Genomic DNA, 12,500 nt, shown 5'->3' on the forward strand with positions numbered 1-12,500 from the left:
GGGTGGAGCTGGTGATGGTGAAGCCCCTCAGCTTCATTAAGTGTTGGTCTGTTATCAGTGGACTCCCCCTGCCCATTAATCCCACGCTAACGCAGGACTCCAGCCTGCGGAGCTCTTCTCCCAGCTGTTCTCCCAGCTGTTCTCCCAGCTGTTCTCCCAGCTCTTCTCTCAGCTCTTCTCCCAGCTGTTCTCCCAGCTCTTCTCCCAGCTCTTCTCCCAGCTCTCCTCCAAGCTCTTCTCCCAGCTCTTCTCCGAGCTCTCCTCCAGGCTCTTCTCCCAGCTCTTCTCCCAGCTCTTCTCCGAGCTCTTCTCCAAGCTCTTCTCCCAGCTCTCCTCCAGGCTCTTCTCCCAGCTCTTCTCCAAGCTCTTTTCCCAGCTCTTCGCTCCGTCTCCTCGTCTGTTTTTTCTTTCCCTCTCTCCTTTCCGCTTTGTTTCTTTTTTCCAATCCTCTCACCTTCTTTTTTTCTCCTTCCTCCTTTTCCCCTCAACCCCCCCCCCCCCCCCGCTCCCTTGTTTTCATTCCACTAATGTTTTTCTTGTTGTTACACCAAGGAGACGAAGGTCCAAAATTTCGACGTTGCAAAAGCTTTTATCAAACTGCACTTGGGGTCATTTCAAGTTGCAGATACAGCTGCCAGATGCTCACATTATCGCCACTTTAATTTAGCACATCAGTGTAATTTGACGCTGTTATCAATGATGGAATCCAGCTGTCCATGTCGTGCCTTTCCCGATCTGCAAAAAAAAGGACCCCTTCCCTGACAGGACAGCGTGACTCTGTCCAGAGCCCTCCACTTCCTGCTCAGAGGGCACAGCTGTTCGAGGAATCTCCATTTAACGAGGGATGAGCTCACATCCTGGTAATAATCAGGGCCGGGGGGGGGGGGTTGCTGCTAAAAACAGGGCCGCAATCAAATCTGGGCTGCTGCCAGAGTTTTGGTGTCGCACAGTCACAAACGCTGCCACTGCTTCGGTTACGAGCCGCACGCGTTACGCAAAATCAGCTCACAATGCTAACGCGGCTAACAGTGTAGGGACAGTTGCCGTAATGCAAAGTGGCTCAGTTAGCACCACTAACACATTCTCAACAGCTTTCATTCACCTTTAGCCACGTTAGCATTTTTTTTCAGTGATGTTGGAGAATACCAGACGGACTGCTCTCCACACAGAAGAGCGTTAAAACGTCGTGGGGCATTCATTTCAAGTTGCATTGCTTTGCCCAGGCTGCTGAGCTATGGAAACAGAGCACTTTCATTGATTGTGCATTTGTTATAGAGGATAAAAGCCTGCTGCAATTATCAGCAATGCCTGCACAGACACCGATCTGACAACCTGCCGCATATAAAGGCGGATTCTCAACCCCAACTTAACAAATAGATTTTCTATTATGACGAACATCATCCACAACAGAGACAGAAAGAGAAAGAGAGTGAGAGCAAGAGGTTGAGGGAGTAAGAGAACGAGAGAGAGAGAGAGGGAGCTATTCTGCACCATTCACCCCTTGCACACACACCTCTCGGTGCTGTATTAGTATTCTAGAGGAGGACTCAACACTCAAGGTTATCCTCATTCTAAACTGCTAAAGATAAAAAACCTACGTTTCTCCTCATTAGCATCTGTAGGTAAAATCGGGGTAATCTTATTCACACTTATCCTTCCCGCCATGACATCGTGGTCCCCTTTTTGTATTCTTTCCCCTGGTAAAGGTTGCGACCTCATTTCCTGGGCATTTTCTCCATTAAATCTGCTTACCAATTGGAGCTTTTCGAAAAAATAAAGGCTGCTTCAAAGGCTGACTCCTAAATCCATTTTTGTTCTTGAAGTTAATCGAATGCAATAATAAAGGCAGCCAGAGTGGTGCATGTCTGTGTGACGATACCGATATCACCAGTCTGTGTGACGATACCGATATCACCAGTCTGTGTGACGATACCGATATCACCAGTCTGTATAGTAATACTGATATCTTTGGTCATTTTTGAGATCAAACAACAGTTTGATTATCCATGTACAAGATCTGTTAAAGAGATCAATTTTTATGTCAACCATGGCCGGGCTCGGTATGACCCTAAGATAAGTGTTAGGAGTGTTTCTTTACAGTGTCTGCAGGTAAGGCTTTCTGAGGTGTAAGCTCACCCATGCTCGAGTTCACGTCTCCATTCTCGGAGTCTGGGCCGTGGCTGTTACTGCCATGGTAACCACTCATTACCTCCATCTTAATCTTCTTCTTCATGGCCTCTGCTAAAGTAGCGGCTGTTAGGCCTGTTTGTGGGCCAGAGAGAGAGAGAGAGAGAGGGAGAGAGAGGGAGGGAGGGATAGGTGAAGAGAGAACAAGTAAGAATAGGACAGAATATGACAGTGGCACAGGGCATTAAACCTCTCTCTGCTGTCGTCAAATGTAATGCAGCTTATCACAACAAAACATTTCAAATATGAGATGTGACATTTTACAATTACAATATATCATTATACGTAAAGTCTTTACTGACGTCTCATCATTGATGTCTTATTTTAAAATGCAAGCTTTTCTAGAAAAAGAACCCAGCTCAAATGACCTTGCTAAGATGGAAATGAACATTCATCTTCATACTGTAATACTCAGAGAAATCAACTAAACCAAGGACACAGTTATGTAGACGGGGTAGAGAAGTCAGATGGTGCTGTTTCATGTCCCTCAAGCCTTTCCTCTACTCCTAAATGCTGCTCTACGATCCGTTTTGCTGACCTACTGGTTTTAGGAATGAGGTTGGGGAAAGAAAAAAAAAAACTGACCCAGGTTCAGTCACATGACAAGTATGACTAGAAAAGTAATATCACCTACTGCACACTGATAATTAACATTCATGTGAACAGGCATTTGTGCAGCATCAAGGGCCTTGGCTAACCTGCCCTGACTTTGTATGTGTATGAGTGTGTGCATGAGTACGTGCATGTACATGTGCGTGTGTGTGCGTGTGTGTGTGTGTGCGTGTGTGTGTGTGCGTGTGTGTGTGTGCGTGTGTGTGTGTGTGTGTGTGTGTGAGTGAGAGAGAGCGCGTCCCCTCGGCGCTATATCATAATTCAATTAGGTTTGGATTAGCATCCCTTCACTGCGCGGAGAGATGACTCTGACTACAGAGCTCCATGCTCGTCATACCCCTCTTCCTTTGCAGATCAGACCCACTCGGGTCTGCCCCCTCGCTCGCCTCGCGTCCCGAACTCATTCCTCCGCTTCCAACACCCCCTGGTTCCTTACCGCTGAAGGTACCCGCCGCGGCTTCGCAGCTCTGTGCTTTATCGAGCAGGTTCGTCGCGTCAAGTGGTGCGCAAAAAGCCTTGCGCATGAAATCTCTGGCGCCCCATTGCATTTTGGAACGGTGATCGTGTGATGCAACGCGGCACCCCGCACCCACCCGGCTCCCACTTGGCCACCGCCCTGCCAACATTCAACACATTCCAAACCTGCTCATCCGAACATGAGTATCCGCTCGCTGCGTGGGTCCAGCTCTGGGAGCCTGAGCGGCAGGCACCGGGACAGCTCGAGGAGCGCCGGCTGTGCCGCGGGAGCACTGGCGGAATGGCGACATTTGGAACCAGCAAGGTGCCAAACCTGTGTCCCACGGCGCTTTATGTGTTGTGAAGTAAAGACGTGTTTTGTGAGAAATCATCTTCCCCGACTCTCCGAGGGACCATTCAAGGGAAGTGAGTTTTATGTGTGAAACGTGCTCTCAGACAAAGAGCTTGAGTTGTGCTACTTTAGCTGGCTGGCATTTACACTAAGTGAAATTGGTTACAGTTGATATGTAAGTATGAGGTAATTGGCTGTACTTTGTGTGTGTGTGTGTGTGTGTGTGTGTGTGTGTGTGTGTGTGTGTCTGTGTGTGTGTGTGTGTGTGTGTGTGTGTGCTTTTCCTCTTAGTTGCTCTCCAAATGCTTTCTCAAAATGTCAAGATCAGAGCATGAAAGCCAGGGACCGTATTCAGCCAGTAGAGGACCATATCAAAGCGTTCCTCTTTCTCTCTCTTCAGGCCACTCAAAGAAAAAGAAATTGTCCTCTCTCTCTCTCTCTCTCTCTCTCTCTCTCTCTCTCTCTCTCTCTCTCTCTCTCTCTCTCTCTCTCTCTCTCCTTCCCTCCAAGTCCCCAGAGGCCTTTGAGTTCCCATCTCCCCAGCTGACATTGATAGTGTGACCTCTGCTGAAGATAAAAGAAAACTTGTGGCAGCCTATGCTATAGATCCACACCTCTGTCTCTCTCTCTCTCTCTCTCTCTCTCTCTCTCTCTCACCACTATCCTTCACCTACTCTTTCTAAACAAGTACAAATATATGGGCCCCCTCTTTCCAGGGCTCCTTTAGAAAGGAGCAGAAGAGGAAGAAAGAGCAGATTAAGAGCATTTCCCCCCACACACACACACAGAGCCAAGGGCAGCTCTTATGTCGACGTTCAGCAAACGTGCGTTCAGCTTCTCAGGCACACCGAGAGAAAAGAGCATTGTAGGCAACGGTGCGTGGAGATGCTATACTGCAGTGTTCGCGCACTAGTTCTCTGGTTTCAGGACAAACACTTCACGCGGCTTGACTGGAGAGTGTCTCTAGGCCATGTGTGATTCATTTTAATTACAATGCACCACACACGAGACGGAGAGTCCGCCGCGTCCTCTGGCGAGTGGGCTCCATCCCTGCGGAAACGACGGTCGCAGGGCTCACACAACAACGCGGCAAACATCTCTTACTCTGACTAAAGGCTCAGTCATAGCACTCTACATGAACGCAGGTTAATATGACCAATTGGCAAGGCCCCTAAGCTTGTAAGGTACCTGCCAACATTTATTGGGGACATTACCAGAATACCAGTCAAACTAACCCCAATTCAAAAGAAAAATCTACAGCAACTGGCCTAGTGTGGCTTTCATGTACTGCTGCTTGTTTTGGGCTCATTTCAGTGTGTGTGTATTGTCTGGGGAACTTCTTCACAATAAAGGCTTCTCTCTGATCACAGGATTAGACTTTGTGAAAAGAGTCCACTGCTACCTGAGTGCGAGTCCTGATTTGTTTGTGGCCACACCCAGTGCTGTGTGTTCTTCTGCACGGGGTCCGATTTCAAGTTCGTCGAGCACTCTTCCTCTCCAGCTAACACCTAGCTACAGTATTACCTTATTGTTTCCATGAGAGGTTAACGGGAAGTGACATTTAAGTAGGAAAACCATGAATGCTCCCACAGAATAGCATATAACAAACTGAATAAACTCAAAAGCACAGTAACTCTTGTCTTGACATAAAGGGTCATGGTACTACACAGTTAATTGTGTCTAATTGTTTGTGTTCTGTTCACAACTGTTCACAATTGTTCACAATCATTTTGTGATTGTGTTCTGGTGTGCTGGGAGCAAGGACCTGCTGACAAAATGGCCCTCCAGGACTGACCTTGGAGAAAATCTTAGTATTTCTGGATTATTATGGCCTGGATATTTTTAACTGTTAGAGCTAAGGTATGAACACAGCAGAGCCTGTATCTGTCTTACCTGTGTGAGACATCATTCCCGAAGACATGAGTCCCGAGACAGAGTGGGGCAAGATGTGCGGGCTCTCTGGGGACGTCACGCTCTGGGTCCTTTTGGGGGGACGGCCAGGTCTAGAGCTTCAGTGAAAACAACAACGTTAATGAACGAGTGTGATATGACACTACTGTGTTGAAGGGACAAACAGTATCCGGTTATATCAAAAGCCAGGACACAATCCACTAAAAAGCGACCCTTTGTTTGATTCCTAGGCTATGTCTTCAACAACGCACACACAGTCTCTATTGAGACTTGGACATATTCGCAGTGTACAATGAGTATCAGTGAAGGCTGTCAAGGACATCGGCTGTTCTGCCAACTCTCTCTCCCTACAGTAATTAGATCACACTGAACACTCATCTCCGTTTTCCACAATCAGCCATTTTTTTCCTCATGAATAATTTATAACCTATGCCTCGTTACCTGCTCTTCTGCATTTATGCGCAGACTTCATATGAATTGGAGTTTACATATCAACCCGCATAACGTAATTACACCTGCAATAACCAACGGATCATCTAAAACGTTAAAAATCCACACAGGGCGATGTTAAGGCGGACGTTGAACTGTTGAACTGTTCTTTAATTGAAATGCCTGACAGTTTAAGGTTGTTTAACAGATATAATGTTTCTCCTAAGCTTGTTTAGGCCAGTATTCGCCTGCTGGATGTTGCTCTTGGACGAACTGCCAAGCCGCTCACGCTGGGGGAGGTGTAAGCGCGAGCCAATCATCCCTCATAAAATATTAAACTTGCCACCGTTTGCCCTTTTGAAAATCTCCCTCTCTCAATTCCCTAATTGTTCCGTTTCTTTATCTGTCTGCCGCAGAGAGTAAATAAATGAACAAAATAACGTTTTTATCACGACGAGTGACCTTTTAAACTAGAGGGGATTATGGTGGGTTTGGCGCTCACCTCGTCTCGCTTAACAACAGGATGGAAAGCGCGTGTTTTGGTATGACAGTAGCGCAATAACATTATTTTAAAAATTGGCAGCCTGAAATGGACCACACAGACTTAGATAGGCCATCTTTTCTGGCCTCTTCAGTGTACGCCACTTTAATGTGTCTCTCACACACATATACATACACACACTTACACACACACACACACATATACATACACACACTTACACACACACACACACACACACACACACACACACACACACACACACACACACACATATACATACACACACTTACACACACACACACACATATATATATATACATACACACACTTACACACACACACACACACACACACACACACACACACATACAGACCTAGACAGGCCATCTTTTCTGGCCTCTTCAGTGTACGCCACTTTAATGTGTCTCTCACACACATATACATACACACACTTACACACACACACACATATACATACACACACTTACACACACACACACACACACACACACACACACACACACACACACACACATATACATACACACACTTACACACACACACACACACACACACACACACACACACACATACATACACACACTTACACACACACACACACATATATATATATACATACACACACTTACACACACACACACACACACACACACACACACACACACACACATACAGACCTAGATAGGCCATCTTCTCTGGCCTCTTCAGTGTAGGCCACTTTAATGTCTCTCTCACACACACACTCACACTCACACACACTCACACTCTCACACACACACACACACAGGGAGGGGGGAGGCTGTACCAGATATCAGCAGGTCCTTTGCATTCAGCTGCTAGCCTGTCCATGCCCCAGTGCTTGAAACTCAAACACACCCCCACACGCGCAAATATTCACACTCCGAACAAATGCTCCTTATTCTGACTCCAGAATTTGATGCTAGATAGCTGATTTTCACTAATGCTGTAATCATGAGGAGTTATTACTGTATCCGTGCTAATAAAAGCACAGACTCTCCACAGCACAGGCTGTCCTCTCTCGTCCACAGCCATGCCGAACGTCTAAGGGCATTTTTAATCATTCCTAATGGCCAGCGGTTTAATTAAACCCATACTGACCGCACCAGATTAAATGCAGGTTTAATCCCAGCCATTCAAATGCCTATCTCCGGGAAACGCACAGGCAGATCAGGAAGTATGATCAAACAGCCCACCATCAAATAAATGAAAGAATGAATGAATGAACAGACAGACAGACAGACAGAACTTTTGGTAAACAAAATGGGCAGGACTTTAAGAAATGCTCGGGAACATTAATTTGACTTGCATGGGAAACGCTGTTATTTCAGTAAACAGGGAGTGAGAGTGAGCGGGAGTGAGAGAGAGTGAGAACAAAAAATGTAACTTACCACTCAGGGTGCCTTTCAGGACATTTAATTAAAATCTAATCCCACATTCATTAAGGCTCCCATAAATTAAGCTGTCATTCATAAGATTTATGGATTCTCATTTGCATACTGCATACAATTCATCAATTACGGAGGTGTGAAAGGGGGCACAACACCCTCTGGGCTGCCCACTGACCGGCAAACAACAGAGAGAAAGAGAGAGAGTGAGTGAGAGAAAGAGAGAGACAGAGAGAGAGAGAGAGAGAGAGAGAGAGAGAGAGAGAGAGAGAGAACAGGAAGCTGTTAAGATCTCGCTTAATCTAATTGTGCTGGAGCTCACTGACAAATATTGTCTGCTGCTTTCCATATGCACATTTCAGTTCCGCTGCAGTTAACAGATGAAATGATTCTTCCCACCTGCACTCGGAGGCCTGGAAAGATCTGAAGATACCATGGAGCAGATCTTAACATGTGGTGCAGATCTTAACATTTGGAGCAGATCTTAACATGTGGTGCAGATCTTAACATTTGGAGCAGATCTTAAACATGTGGAGCAGATCTTAAACATGTGGAGCAGATCTTAACATGTGGTGCAGTTCTCAACATGTGGTGCAGATCTGCAGATGTGGAGCAGGACTTTAGATATTGTGATGCTGATCTTAAGATATTGTGGTGCTGATCTTGAGATATTGTAGTACTGATCATAAGATGTTGTGGTGCAGATCTTAAGATAATGTGATGTAAAAAAGCCACATATTTTCACTTTAAATGGGACATTAAGTGTTCTGAGAAAGAGAGAACGACAGAGGGAGGTAGACAAGCACACGTAAACAAACAAACAGAAAGGAAGAAAAGATAGTTCAAGGAAAGAGCTTATTAATATGCAGAGTTAATGAAGCAGTGAACAGGTGTGCATGTGGGTTTGTGTGGATGTGTGTTTGTGTCTACACACCAGCAGTTTACACTTCACTAAGACATGTCTATTCGAACCACAAACACCACCAGCAATGACATAAATCAAACATAATGGTATCAGGTTAGCCATTTTTATAGACAACCAAAGTTTACACCACACATACTCCCCACACGTACCACCCGTACAGTGATGTAGTGCCATTTCCTGTTGTTTAATCCCAAAATTCACCAGTTCACCCCCAGAGAGTGTCTGAGGGAAATGTGACTCTGCTTCATTGGAAGTCAGGACCGCTGCCAAAACTTGCGGTCTTCGAGACCAGTTCTGGGGTCCCACTGTCCTGTTCTAGCACACCTGATCCAGCTCGTGATCCATCAGGTGTGTTGGGGCCTCAGAGATAAATATACATCAGCTGCACCAGTGTCTAATGCAGAGGTTCCCCATCCCCCATAGCAATGGGGCTGAAACCCTGCCAAACACACACACACACACACACACATACAAACAAACAAAAAGCATTCCTGATTTACTCCATCTCACAGAATACTCCAAATAAATGGCTGAAGGTCCTTCAGGGCTGGCTGGGCTATCACTGGGCCTGTCCAAGTGATCACCTCTCCTGCTGGAGACTGACCTTCCTGCTAGCTCAGCGTCGAGCGAACACTCACAGATCCAATCAACTCTTTCAGCACTTCCAGGCCCTCGGAACTGACTACGCGCTGATTAACAGGAGCAGGTGTGGCTGATGAGCTTTGGGGGGTGAGCTTTACGGGAAGGTGCGTTACCAGAGGACAACTGCTCATCTGGGAAATGTGGATCAAACACAATAATGTCACATCCCACCTGACGTTACTGCATAAGGCCCATGTCTCTTAAAGCCTCTTCCCAAAATGTATCTAACTTTCCGAGTTTCTGTATCAAAAATGGACAATTGGAGGAGACCATGAATAAGAAAGAAAAAAACCAAGATAAAGATATACATGTATTTTTGGGTGGAATGCTCGTTTGAGGAAACAACAGAGGGTTTAAGCTGGGGATAGAGAGGGAAGGAGAGAACCAAACATCCTTTATTCAGGGCTCAAACAGGAAGTTCCTTTTTGACGGTCCGTAATTGGAGCCCTTATCGGGACCCTGTGTGAAAGCCTCTGCCCAAATAAGCCACTATTTACACTGCAATCTGCGGCGGACTGTGATGAAAGAAATGTAAATACTGCTGTGAACATCAGAGAGAGAGAGAGAGAGAGACAGAAAGACAGAGAGAGGGATATGGAGGGAGACAGACAGTGAGAGAGGGAGAGCAGCTAAACAGCTGTGCCTCATACACAAACATAACTTGTATATTCCCATTCTCATCTCTCACACACACACACACACACACACACACACACACACACACACTACAGGAAATATCAGCAGTGGAAATAATAGTACAGCAAACATCTTACAAACAGACCTATTTTCCAAAACACACCCTACTTCTAGACAAAAGTAAAGTAGCTCGGCGTCCCCTGGGTGCCGTGCAGAGTCTGCAGAGATCTCAGTAATTCCCACAGTTTCCTCTGTCTCAGTTTTTTCTAAACAGCCCTGCCAGATTTTCTTGTAAAATATGGTTTTAAGACCAAGTTTCAAGTGCCAAACACTCACCAATGATTACTGAAATTCAAATTCACAGTGTAACATTTAATTTCAAACTACCTAACACATATAGAAATGGCTTACACATTTTTTTACATATTAAATAAATTCCATTACATGAGTTCTTGTATCTGGGTTACCTGTTAAACAGTAAAATAAACCTGCGGTGATATCAGAGGAGCCAAACCAAATTTGTTTAGCTGACCACAGAGGAGTTTTCCGGAACCCCCTATAAACAATAAACATTTAAGATGTTCCCAGGTGTTGCACGGCACATACAGTCCTAGCATGACGGGACTAAGCTGTGGTACACCAGCCTTAGTACAGTTTTACAAATGGAACCCAAATAAATAAATGGATGCCATATTTAACATCATGATGGGACAGAGTATGACTGGTTTTGACTAACTGGGTAAAAGAAGGGACAAGGGGGGGTGTTAACATAAGAACTAGAGACATGACTAGAAATTATGTAAGAAATGAAACTGACAGGACGAAACTGGAAACAACCATACAGATGACAAAAAAAAACAAACCCTTTAATGAACACTCTTTAACATAAACACTCTTTAACTAGATTCCAATCACACAAGACAGCCAGTCACCTCCCAGGTTGCACCGATCAGTTTTTTCGCCTTAAGTACATAATTCGTCCTGATATTAATCCTGGGACAGAAGGTTAATTTGGAAAATTCTATTTCTCCTCTTCAGGTCCATGCACCCGTTTAAGTGGCTGTTATTATTGTCTCTGGTTCTGGCTGTAGCCAATAGGGAGCTGACGGATCATGTTCTGTCACTGGGAGGAGGGTCTCGTACAAACACGTGACCCTTTATTGTAACAAAACGCCGAAGCATTGTGATGTGCCTGTTTCATGCCACCGCTGTATGATCGTGTTGTACGCGACGTGATCTTACATGACACACGGGACTGACATTTGGGTCATACAGTCTACGAGTGTTTCAACCGGATTTCACAGAGGAGAGCACATGGGAGTACAGTTGTATCGGTACAGTTTAGAGAGAGGGAGAGAGAGAGAGAGAGAGAGAGAGAGAGAGAGAGAGAGAGAGAGAGATATGGGGAGAGAAGAGGGAGAAAGAAATGCAGAGAGAAACAGAGAGAGCAAGAGAGAGAGCAATGTCCTGAGAATTGTGGGTAAGGCTACTTTGGCCCACTAGTACTCCCCACTGCCATCTACTGCCCAAGGGTCAACACTTCAGAGCTGCCCTACAGGTCAGAACTGCCCTACAAGACACTTCAGAACTTCCCTACAGGACAACTTCAGGACTGTCCACTCCACCTTGGCACTACTGCACGTCTCCGCTGTGTTTCCGTATGAGCTACGAATGCCAAGGTTCTGACCGTTTTAACTGAGGTTTTTATTACGGCTGCGTCTGTGAAGCCACTGGCAAAACTCTCCCGTCCTTCTCATATCTGGGACAGCAGGACGTAATCACCCGTAATTCACCCTCTTTTTTCCCGTTCTGCAAGAGACCGAACACAGTACAGTCACCTCTATATAGGACATAATCTATGCCATGTCTTTGGCTTATGTGGGTCCCAGAGACTCCTATTCATCCCTTTGTCCTTGATTCAGTGAAGGTTCACAACAAAAATAGGCATATCCACATCCTGGCATATAAATCACGGCATGTGCTCTTTCTCTCGGTCGTGTGCGCTCTCTCTCGATAGCTTTCGGCAGATATGGGGCGTGCGTGTGTGTGTGCGTGTGTGTGTGTGTGTGTGTGAGTGAGTGAGTGTGTGTATTTGTATGTGAGCTTTTGTGTGTGTGTGTGTGTGTGTGTTGGCGGTGTCTTTTTGTGTGAGTTATCTGCAAACAAATACTTAAGGGACCTGAAGGTTCCCTTTTGAACCCAATAAGACTGAGGACTTGAGCTAGTACAGAAACTATGTATGTCACTTTCCTCTCTCACTCCGTCTCTCCCCCTCTCGCTGTGTGTGTGCGTGGCTTTGTGGCTAGTAGCCTGTTATCTTGTTTCTCTCTCTCTCTCTCTCTCTCCCTCCCTCCCTCCATCCTTTCCTCTCCCTGTGCGTTTTATTGTCATCTTGCAGTCTGCTACATGCAGTGCATTAAA

The 12,500-nt window shown here is 45.7% G+C and overlaps 1 protein-coding gene across 4 annotated transcripts in view; it reads right to left on the reverse strand.

The window, feature by feature from the left end:
- dachc (dachshund c) overlaps positions 1 to 12,500 on the reverse strand; it is a 42,320-nt gene that overhangs the window by 20,765 nt on the left and 9,055 nt on the right. For all 4 annotated transcript variants that reach the window (XM_035534955.2, XM_035534956.2, XM_081701029.1 and 1 more), the window contains exons 2-3: positions 5,501 to 5,616; positions 2,137 to 2,262 (exon numbers count right to left, since the gene is read on the reverse strand). In XM_035534955.2, coding sequence (XP_035390848.1) covers positions 2,137 to 2,262; positions 5,501 to 5,616 — 242 coding nt within the window. The remainder of the gene's footprint in view (positions 1 to 2,136; positions 2,263 to 5,500; positions 5,617 to 12,500) is intronic.

Source organism: Electrophorus electricus, chromosome 18, assembly GCF_041902795.1.
Source record: "Electrophorus electricus isolate QZ-2024a chromosome 18, ASM4190279v1, whole genome shotgun sequence".
Taxonomy (NCBI): domain Eukaryota; kingdom Metazoa; phylum Chordata; class Actinopteri; order Gymnotiformes; family Gymnotidae; genus Electrophorus; species Electrophorus electricus.